Genomic DNA, 11,366 nt, shown 5'->3' with positions numbered 1-11,366 from the left:
GCCTCATGTCCCCAGTAGTGCCAGTTACATATGTTCCCAGTAATCCCAGTTACTGATGTCCCCAGTAGTGCCAGTTACTTATCATGTCCCACTAGTGGCGGGTACATATGTCCCCAGTAGTGCCAGTTACTTATCATGTCCCACTAGTGCCGGGTACAGTTCTACTGCTTTATGCAAACAATGGTTTTTGAAATAATTTGGATAACTTCATATTATTCAATGTTATTATAAACAGTTTTACAGCTAAACTTCTGTTAATCCGTTAATATTGTGTTTGCTGTAATCTCTTTTGCTCTTGCAGGAAGGACCAGCACCTACTGTCGCCCGTGAACTGTTGGTATTTGGTCCTGTCCCAGACGCGGCGTGAGAGTAAGGACCATGCCACCCTGAATGACATCTTCCTTAACAATGTCATTGTGAGGCTGTCACACATCAGCGAGGATGTCATGAGGCTCTTCAAAAAGGTGAGAGAGCCTGCGGGCTCTTCACAGGTTATATATGTGTTACTGTCGGCTGTTATTCCCGAGTGCTCCAGGCAGTCTCCCCGGCGGTCATTCTGGGCCGTGAGTTTAGATCGGCTGGAAGCTCCGTGTGTGAGAGTCACAGGTTTCCTCCAGCTGTGAGTGTTGGCCTCGATGTTTGGCGCGCGTGGTGGCATGCCGGCTGATTTCCCCATGGTTTCATGTTCGTTCCCATGAGAACGCTGGGGGTTCCCAAGCAAATCATTCGATGGTCGGTGACCATCGAATGATGGGGTGGTTCCCCTAGCCTGCGAATGAATGTTTATGCCCCCCCCCCCCCCCCCCCTTGATCCGCCACTGGCAGTGGGTCACTTTATTATTTTGTGCTTGTTTCTCAGCCTATTATACAGCTGCAGAATACTAATCCTGTACTTGTGTCTGTTACAGAGTAAGGATATCGGCCTCCAGATGCACGAGGAGCTGGCCAAGGTCACTAACGAGCTGTACACCGTGAGTATTCTGGGGGAGGGAGTTACTATAGTCCCTCTCTGATGGCACATCCTCAGCACATTTCCTCCCACCTGCCCAGTTCCATGCCCCCTACACTACAACTCGCTTCTACCCTCCAAGGATGCAGAGGGTTACAATACACCCTTGTTATAATCGCTAAGCAGGAAACGGATCCTTCCAAGGTCACCAGAGGTTCCTCAAGACAAATTGGGCTTCTCTGATGAGTGCCCAGAGGTCAGGCCAGATGGCAATTTGTGCAGAACGCATGTCAAAGAGGGCAGACAAATGACTAGGTACATCTGCTGGGAATTGTGGTCCAGGCAGTGAGCCCCGGAAGGAATCGGTTCAACATATGGCTATAATATCGCAGCTTACCGAGCACCAGAGATGTCGCCCGTCGGAATGTCTTCGGGGGGGGGGGGGGGGGGGGGGGGGGTGTCCTTGCCACCGTCCGGCCCGCCCTGCTGATCCTAGTGAAGCCGTTCACTAAAGGGAGCTGCACATGCGCATAATATACCATTACCTCGTCCAAATGAATTAGAATCACCCCCATAGCACCATGATTTCACAATAGGGGCGGACCGGAGGACTGCGTGTGTTGCTCTGCGCACACTTCCACATGTTCACACCCGTGCGTTTAACCGCAGGTATAGTCAGCATGTGTTGGCTGCAGTTTTCATGCCAGGGAAAGTTCCATGCAAAAGCATACCGGAGTTTTATCTGGTCATCCGGCAATTGGGAAGGCCCTTATCTGCTTCAGAGGCTAGTGGCGTCAAATATAACGCCATTAGGTAACTCAAGTAATTGCCCCGTAATATCTTTCTATCCCCCTTTCCCTTGGCTGATTACTTATTCCTCGCGTTATATTTGTGTCCTGATTACAGGTGATGAAGACGTATCACATGTACCACGCAGAGAGCATTAACGCAGAGAGCAAACTGAAGGACGCCGAGAAGCAGGAAGAGAAACAGTTCAGTAAATCTGCCGAGCTCGGCTCCAACGCTCTGCGCCATGAGGACCGGCAACAGAGACGCAGCTCGGTGAAGAAGATCGAAAAGATGAAGGAAAAGGTGGGAATTTCCGGCCCACTCTAGCACTGGCGCACACAGGGGGAGGGGGTTCTGAGTAGCCCCTCCCCCCCAACAGAACAGAGAAAGCAAGCATGGTTTTACAAAGCCCCACCCACTTGTGGCAATTTGCAGCAATTCGCGGGTCAGTGGGAAGGGGGCGGAGCCAATATGACAAGATTCAATTAGAACTGTCATTTTAGCCCCGCCCCTCCTGATAGATTTAAGTATCGCAGCATTTTGCAGGGCTTAGTAATAATGCTTTCTTCTAGGGCCTCATTCGCAGCTAAGCGTAAACGCTGTCCTGATCACTTGTGTAGTGATTTGTGTAGCGCACAGTATAGAGCACCGTTATACACGTTGTGTTGTCAGACTCCTGCTGTCGTACCGCCCTTTCCCTCATGGATTACATGTCATCTTTCTCCCATCGCTTTAGAGACAAGCCAAGTACTCGGAGAACAAGCTGAAATGCACCAAGGCCAGGAATGAGTATCTGCTGAACCTGGCGGCCACCAACGGCTGCATCAACAAGTACTACATCCATGACGTGTCTGATTTAATTGACGTGAGTATTTCTCTGCTGAGGGTGTGTTCAGTTCTGTAATGCAGGAGTGTGAATGAAGAGGGGCGGGGCCAGATGTGATAGTGGGGCGTGGCAAGTGGAGGTGTGTCTGTGCAGGCTCATGCGAGTGTACCGCGGGGAACTGGAAGGGTCTGTATTATCCCCTCAGGGAGGTGATGAGAGTGGAGTATTCCCTCCAATATGGCAAAGTGTAGTGAAGAATTCCTCAGATAAAATCCTTAGAATTAATAATTCCTTAGAATATCCGTCTCTTCTGCCGACCTGTAAATCACAGACACAGCTGAGATTTCTCTGCTTCACTTTGCGGCAAATGGCCGTTTCAGACGAGAGGTTTTAGAAAACACCTCGGTCCCCCTTCCCGGTGCTCACCTCGCTGTTCCGTCCCTGCTGGGGGGAGCAGATGGCTTCATTTGTCAGCTGCCTGATGATGGCTTACCCTCCGCTCTGCTGCTCCAATTACCTCCTCCGTCTGAGAGGATTGCCGGCGGTGAGGGCCCAGGTGTCTGGCTGATTCCCGCGTGAGATGCTGATATCAGGATATATGTGCCATGGGGCTGTCAGGAGTCGGCTCGGCTGCCTGATTTATATTCATTGCAGGAGGGTTATACAGACGTGAACCTGTCTCTGCTGTTTGTCTCACTGAGTGCATCATTAAAGCAGAATTTCCGCCCTCCACAGCTTCCAGCCGATCACTTGTGACCTCATTGTCACACATAAGTGCCCATTTAATAACACGGCGCAGTATGTGGAAATGTGCTGTGACCGGAGCAAACTGAGGGGTTTATTCCCTTTATTTTATAAAAACAAAGACTAGAAAAAGGAGAAAGTGATTCTAGCGGGAACAGGGTACTTTGTGCGCTGTGGGGGAGATGTCTCAAGCATTGGATACTTCTGTATTGATAACTATCAGCTGATTGGTTACTCTGGGTAATGTCACTTACATCTTACATCTGCCTCCGTGCAACATAATTATAAATGAGTTCTAAGTGTCCCTTGGTGGTTGGTTAATTGGATATCTTTGGCCCGGGAAGACTTGAGTTTAGGACATGTTATAATGAACAACACATAACAGGAACAATTACTTATTTATTACCAGTTTTGATTGATGTATCGCACACATTACGCAGAGTCCTACAGAGAATAATCACATCAGTCCCAGCGGAGCTTACAATCTATATTCCCTTTCACAGCGACACACAGAAGTGTCAGTGTCCGTTCTTTGTTACTAGCCAATTGTGTTTTTGTATTTCATAGGACGGAGCTGCCCATTTGGTATACAAGCATCACATGGGGGATTATTCTGGTTCACTCTTTCTGACGAAATCCTTCTTAGATAGACAAAACCATGTGCACTGCAGGGGGGCAGATGTAACATGTGCAGAGAGAATTAGATTTGGGGGAGTTGTTTTGTTTCTGTGCAGGGTAAATACTGGCTGCTTTATTTTTACACTGCAATATAGATCTCACTTTGAAGTAAAACCCCACCCAAATCTAATTCTCTCTGCACAAGTAACATCTGCCCCACCTGCAGTGCACATGGTTTTGTCCATCTAAGAAGGATTTTGTCAGAAAGAGTGAATTAAAATAACCCCCATGGTTATATATATATATATATATATATATATATATATATATATATATATATAGCTATTTTTCAGCAGGCTCCAGCAGAAACTGAGGCCCTTATTCTAGTTCACTCTTTCTGACAAAATATTTCTTAGATGGACAAAACCATGTGCACTGCAGGTGAGGCAGGAGTTACTTGTGCAGAGATAATTAGATTTGGGTGGGGTTTTACACCTGCCTCACCTGCAGTGCACATGGTTTTGTTCATCTAAGAAATATTTTGTCAGAAAGAGTGAACTAGAATAAGGGCCTCAGTTCCTGCTGGAGCCTGCTGAAAAATAGCCATATATATAGATTTGGGCCCTTATTCTCGTTGACTCAATCAGCTGCGAATTCGCACCGATGTTTTGCGCATGCGTATACACTGGGCCTGGGCCACCACCAAATGTGAATGCCCATCGATTCGTGGGGTTCCCATGAAAACGCTGGGCGTAATCCATGACGCACATGCGGGGGGGGGACAGCTGACATAACCGAATGTCAGCTGCCCGCCCAATTCCCTGCATTTCTACATGCATATGTATGAGTGGTCTGGATCACCCTTACATAAGCGTGCGCTTTCTACATCATTCGATGGTCGGTGATCATCGAAAGATGGGGGAGGTTCTCACTGGCATGTGAATGGATGTTCATGTAAAACATCGCAAGCCTTGCGAGCGCACCCCGCGTGCAAATGGGTGGTGCCGGCTAACTATTCGCAAGGATGCGAATTCACATCCGAGCGAGTCAACCAGAATAAGGGCCTTAATTTGCTTGCCTGTTGAAGCGCTGTCGGAGACTTTAGGGGTAATTCAGTCCTGATAGAACGGCCTGATTCCACCTTGCGAATTAAAGTGAACGCGGCCAGCGACAGCCCCCCTCCTGCAGAAAGGTAGGAGCCGCCGCTGGTTCGTTTCCATGTACAGTATACTGTATGAGAGGTGGTAGCAGTGATTTGTATTCTAGGACTAGAGAACCGTTAGTTCTATATCACATATATGTATATTGCAGCACAAACCTTGCAGTCACCCCGCTATCTCTGGCTTCTCTCATTTGCCCAGTGCTGTGACCTGGGCTTCCATGCCAGCCTTGCCCGCACTTTCCGCACATACCTCTCTGCCGAGTATAACCTGGAGACCTCACGCCACGAAGGTCTGGACATCATGGAGAATGCCGTGGACAATCTAGATGCCCGCAGCGACAAGCACAAAGTCATGGACTTGTATAACCAGGTCTTCTGTCCTCCTCTCAGATTTGACTACCAGCCCCATATGGGCGATGAGGTACGTCTTCCCAGCCGGGGCGTCCTTGGCGAGGCTCGGCCTGATTCCTGACATTGCCCCTGATCTGTGGTGTCTCCTTGCAGGTGTGCCAGGTGAGTGCCCAGCAGCCGGTGCAGATGGAGCTTCTGGTACGCTACCACCAGCTGCAGTCTCGACTCACTACTCTGAAGATCGAAAACGAGGAGGTGAGGTCACTGTGAATGGATGACATCACTGAGGCACATGAGGTGCAGAGATACCTTGTTTTTAGGTCAATGTGCTCACTGTGTGTGTGTGTTGGTGCAGGTGAGGAAGACTCTGGATGCCACCATGCAGACACTGCAGGACATGCTGACTGTAGAAGACTTTGATGTGTCTGACGCCTTCCAGCACAGCCGTTCCACCGAGTCCATCAAATCCGCAGCCTCGGAGACCTACATGAGCAAACTGAACATCTCCAAACGGAGATCCAACCAGCAGGAGACCGAAAGCTTCTATTTCACGGTATTAGACCCCCTCACCGGCCACCTCCATATTCATTCCCCCTGCAGCAGCCAGAACAATAATGGGGATCAATGGCGGCCTGTCAGGAAAAATAAAAAGAGAAGGCTAAAATAAATCCGTGAGACGTCCAGGATTAAGATGATCACAGGAGGCCATTCTAAAATGGCGCTCAAAGCAAATGTCACATGGGTGTAGGAGAAGGAAGGTCAGGGGGACAGAAGGTAATTGGTGGGCGTGGCTATTCAAATGCAGCAGCAGTGTTCATCGGGTGTCAATGCTGCAGTTAGCGGACCAACACTTGAACATCTAGTGGCAGGCGAAGCACTTGAATTCCCCCCGAAGAGGTGAAGAGCTGTGTTAGCCTTTTATTATATAGGATAGTACCCAACACCACTAAGTAGTATGTGCCAGTAGTAATGCCCTATAAGTGCATTTGCCTGTAGGAACTACAATTACACTGGTAACCAACGCGTTTCTCCAGTCTCCCGATGTTCCATCAGTGAAGGCCAGAGTCTTATATCACATGACACAATGTAATGCGCATGTAACTAACGCGTTTTTCCAGTCTCTCCCGATGTTCCATCAGTGAAGGCCCAGGGTCTTATATCACATGACACAATGTAATGTGCATATTTCCGACACGTTTCTCCAGTCTCTCCCCATGTTCCATCAGCGAAGGCCCAGGGTCTTATATCATATGACACAATGTAATGTGCATATGCTGACGCGTTTCTCCAGTCTCTCCCCATGTTCCATCAGCGAAGGCCCAGGGTCTTATATCACATGACACAATGTAATGCGCATGTAACTAACACGTTTCTCCAGTCTCGCCCCATGTTCCATCAGTGAAGGTCCAAGGTCTTATATCACATGACACAATGTAATGCGCATATTTCCGACACGTTTCTCCAGTCTCGCCCCATGTTCCATCATCGAAGGCCCAGGGTCTTATATCACATGACACAATGTAATGTGCATGAACAAACGCGTTTCTCCAGTCCCTCCCCATGTTCCATCAGTGAAGGCCCAGGGTCTTATATCACATAACACAATGTAAAGTGCATATAACTGACGCGTATCTCCAGTCTCTCCCCATGTTCCATCAGTGAAGGCCAGGGTCTTCTATCACATGACACAATGTAATGCGCATATAACCGACACGTTTCTCTAGTCTCTTCCCATGTTCCATCAGCGAAGGCCCAGGGTCTTATATCACATGACACAATGTAATGCGCATGTAACTAACGTGTTTCTCCAGTCTCTCCCCATGTTCCATCAGTGAAGGCCCAGGGTCTTATATCACATGACACAATGTAATGTGCATATAACTGACGCGTTTCTCCAGTCTCTCCCCATGTTCCATCAGCGAAGGCCAGAGCCGAATTTCCCATTAGGCACGTGCCTAGGGGCGGCACATGTTTGGGGGCGGCACTTGGATGCCTGTGATAGTAATCTCAGCCCAAAATGTACCAGTAACTGCAAAATGTTCACTGTACTGTACTATATTCCATCTTAAATAGAGTGTAAATCATTAAATAATCAATAATCAATCAAAATAATACAATTAGGTGGGGGAAGGGGGGCGCGAACATTATTGTTGTGCCTAGGGGCGCCCTCATCCCTAAATCCGCCCCTGGCGAAGGCCCAGGGTCTTATATCATATGACACAATGTAATGTGCATACTGACGCGTTTCTCCAGTCTCTCCCCATGTTCCATGAGCGAAGGCCCAGGGTCTTATATCACATGACACAATGTAATGCGCATGTACTAACGCGTTTCTCCAGTCTCTCCCCATGTTCCATCAGTGAAGGTCCAAGGTCTTATATCACATGACACAATGTAATGCGCATAACCAACGCGTTTCTAAAGTCTCTCGCAATGTTCCATCAGTGAAGGCCCAGGGTCTTATATCACATGACACAATGTAATGTGCATATTTCCGACACGTTTCTCCAGTCCCTCCTCATGTTCCATCAGTGAAGGCCCAGGGTCTTATATCACATGACACAATGTAATGTGCATATAACTGACGCGTTTTTCCAGTCTCTCCCCATGTTCCATCAGTGAAGGCCCAGGGTCTTATATCACATAACACAATGTAATGCGCATATAACTAACGCGTTTCTCCAGTCTCTCCCCATGTTCCATCAGTGAAGGCCCAGGGTCTTATATCACATGACACAATGTAATGCGCATATAACTAACGCGTTTCTCCAGTCCCTCCCCATGTTCCATCAGCGAAGGCCCAGGGTCTTATGTCACATGACACAATGTAATGCGCATATAACTGACGCGTTTCTCCAGTCTCTCCCCATGTTCCATCAGTGAAGGTCCAAGGTCTTATATCACATGACACAATGTAATGCGCATATAACCGACACGTTTCTCCAGTCTCCCCCCATGTTCCATCAGCGAAGGCCCAGGGTCTTCTATCACATAACACAATGTAATGCGCATGAACAAACGCATTTCTCCAGTCTCTCCCCATGTTCCATCAGTGAAGGCCCAGGGTCTTATATCACATGACACAATGTAATGCGCATGTAACTAACGCGTTTTTCCAGTCTCGCCCCATGTTCCATCAGTGAAGGCCCAGGGTCTTATATCACATGACACAATGTAATGTGCATATAACTGACGCGTTTCTCCAGTCTCTCCCCATGTTCCATCAGTGAAGGCCCAAGGTCTTATATCACATGACACAATGTAATGCACATATAACCGACACGTTTCTCCAGTCTCTTCTCATGTTCCATCAGTGAAGGCCCAGGGTCTTATATCACATGACACAATGTAATGCACATATAACCGACGCGTTTCTCCAGTCTCTTCTCATGTTCCATCAGTGAAGGCCCAGGGTCTTATATCACATGACACAATGTAATGTGCATGCCACCTACACAATGACATATATGTCACCCTCACCCTGTTTGCTCTTTCTTCCAGAAGTTTAAGGAGTATTTGAATGGCAGTAACCTCATCACCAAGCTCCAGGCCAAGCATGACCTTCTGAAGCAGACCCTGGGAGAGGGTGAGTAACCGGTTACTACACATTACTGCCGACCCTCCTAAGAGAACACTACCTTTTATAGAGTATATGCTCATTAAATATGCCAACCAGTGGCGGATCCAGAGGTGGGGCAACAGTGCAGTCCAAAATTTTAATAGAGGAGCTGCACCAACTGCACCCCAAACGCTGCCAAACATCGCCGGCCGGGTCACGGTTAGCAGTAATCAGTACGCCGTCCTTGTAGCCATCCCGGATACCTATAAGCAGAGGCAGTGATGACCCCAGGGTGTGGCAGTAACGTTAATCTCTGATGTCATCATCTTTCTTCTTTCAGGTGAGAGATCCGACTACGGAACCACAAGGTGAGATGCAGCCGGTATTCCTCTGGGGATATGTCATATTTAGCGTTTTTTCTATTTAAATGAACAGGACTCTGTAGAGAGTCTACATTATTTTTCCACTGTTCTTTATTTTATTTTCTGCCCGGCACTGGTCATAATTCACTAATAATTGCCTTATTCAGTCCTTCAGCATTCTGTTAGAGCAGTGTCTTCCATTTTGTTGAAGCCATGTCTGCCATTTTGTTGAAGCCATGTCTCTGCACATTTTACCTAGGTATTATTATGACGACTTGTTCCATTTCCCCAGGCCCCCGATTCTCCCCCCTAAGCCCCAGAAAACGAAGAAGCCCAGACCTCGCTCCCTTTATAACCATTTGCTCTTTAATGGGGATATGGAGCTGTTTATCAAGGTACTGGTGGTTGCTGTGTGGGGAGTGGGTCTGCTCCGCTGCCGGTGACTCTCTCTCTCAGCACGGCCTCCCGCTCACCTCCCTCTCTGCACTCTGACCTCAGCCTCTGCGCTTCTCCTGTGCTCCCCTAATTCTGACATGGCTCTGCTGGTTTCTGGTCCCCTGTGGTGTCTTTCCTCAATTCTTCTGGAGCAGCCATTTTATTTCCAGCTAGCACAAAAACAGGACTCGACCTTGAACACTCAGGGATCCAAGATACAGCTCAGATTATGAGGTCGATTTATTAAGTGCCTGATTCTGGTTCACTCGCAAAAGCAAATTCTCTCTCTAATGGACAAAACCATGTGTACTGCAGGTGGGGCAGATGTAACATGTGCAGAGAGAGTTAGATTTGGGTGTGATTTGTACTGCAAACTAATATCTATACAAACAAAATAACTCACCCAAATCTAACTCTCTCTGCACTTGTTACACATGCCCCACCTGCATTGCACATGTATTTGTCCATTAGAGAGAGAGTTTGCTTTTGCGAGTGAACCAGAATCAGGCCCTCAATGTGCTGTATCCATAGCAACATAGATCAATGCAGAAAGAACGGCTCTGTTTAGTTACTATGGGTTACAGCACCATTGTTCTGTGCACCAGTTTGAGTAAAAGTACTAAATTGTAATATTACACTATGTGGGGCACTTATGCGCTTTATAATCTAGGTTATAATAACCGGCCGGGTCGGTCCCGGGTTCCCTGACAGTGGAGGACTGCTAGGGGGGAGGAATCCTGTAGGAAAAGCTTATGGAGTGAATCATGAACCAGTCATGGGTGGCATTGAGAGCTAACCTTCTGAGGAATATTGGGCGTTGGGGTCACCCCAATTTGTCAATTGCACAGACTCTCAAACTCGGTCCTCAGGACCCCACACAGGGCATGTTTTCCAGGTCTCCTCACAGAATCACATGTGAAACAATTAGCTCCACCTGTGGATCATTGAAAAATGTGTCAGTGAGTAATGAGTGCACCTGGACAGTGGCCCTTATTCAGATCTGATCGCAGTACAAATTTGTTCTCAAAATGGGCAAAACCATGTGCACTGCAGGTGGGGCAGATGTAACATGTATAGAATTAGATTTGGGTGGGTTATTTTGTTTCTGTGCAGTGTAAATACTGGCTGCATTATTTTTACACTGCAATTTAGATTTGTTTCAACACACTCCACCCAAATCTAACCCTCTCTGCACATGTTACATCTGCCCCACCTGCAGTGCACATGGTTTTGCCCATTTTAAGAACAAATTTGTACTGCGATCAGATCAGAATAAGGGCCATTGTGTGGGGTTCTGAGGACCGAGTTTGAGAACCACTGCTCTATTGCATCCAATAAATAAATGACATCGAGGGGGACATGTACTAAGATGGGATTTCTGTGTCACATCGATGTTGCTAGTATCTACTTCTTATTTATTTAGTATCTTCTAGAATATTATAGGTAGTATCTACATCCCATGTGAAATACAACTCCCATCTTAGTAAATTTGGGTTCCAATCAGTAATCTGATTGGTTGCTATCGGCAATATCACTTCTTTTCATTGTTATAGGCTTTAGTAAATATACCC

At 47.4% G+C, this 11,366-nt stretch overlaps 1 protein-coding gene across 3 annotated transcripts in view; it reads left to right on the top strand.

Moving 5' to 3' along the window:
* The first annotated feature begins 277 nt into the window (after positions 1-277).
* Positions 278-11,366, top strand: part of SRGAP3 (SLIT-ROBO Rho GTPase activating protein 3) — a 38,604-nt gene continuing 27,515 nt past the window's right edge. For 2 of the 3 annotated variants that reach the window (XR_014454267.1, XM_083155714.1), the window contains exons 1-10: positions 278-464; positions 909-971; positions 1,856-2,041; positions 2,475-2,603; positions 5,288-5,509; positions 5,593-5,699; positions 5,800-5,992; positions 8,941-9,025; positions 9,339-9,366; positions 9,653-9,755. Coding sequence is in view for 2 of the 3 variants with exons in the window: in XM_083155714.1 (XP_083011840.1) it covers positions 447-464; positions 909-971; positions 1,856-2,041; positions 2,475-2,603; positions 5,288-5,509; positions 5,593-5,699; positions 5,800-5,992; positions 8,941-9,025; positions 9,339-9,366; positions 9,653-9,755 (1,134 nt within the window). In the remaining variant the exon portion in view is untranslated. The remainder of the gene's footprint in view (positions 465-908; positions 972-1,855; positions 2,042-2,474; positions 2,604-5,287; positions 5,510-5,592; positions 5,700-5,799; positions 5,993-8,940; positions 9,026-9,338; positions 9,367-9,652; positions 9,756-11,366) is intronic. The other variant, XM_083155715.1, reaches the window with a different exon arrangement.

This window comes from Crinia signifera, chromosome 8, assembly GCF_055691185.1.
Source record: "Crinia signifera chromosome 8, ASM5569118v1, whole genome shotgun sequence".
In the NCBI taxonomy this organism is placed as follows: Eukaryota; Metazoa; Chordata; class Amphibia; order Anura; family Myobatrachidae; genus Crinia; species Crinia signifera.
Note: the sequence above shows the minus strand (reverse complement) of the source record. Positions and strands in the feature narration are given on the sequence as shown.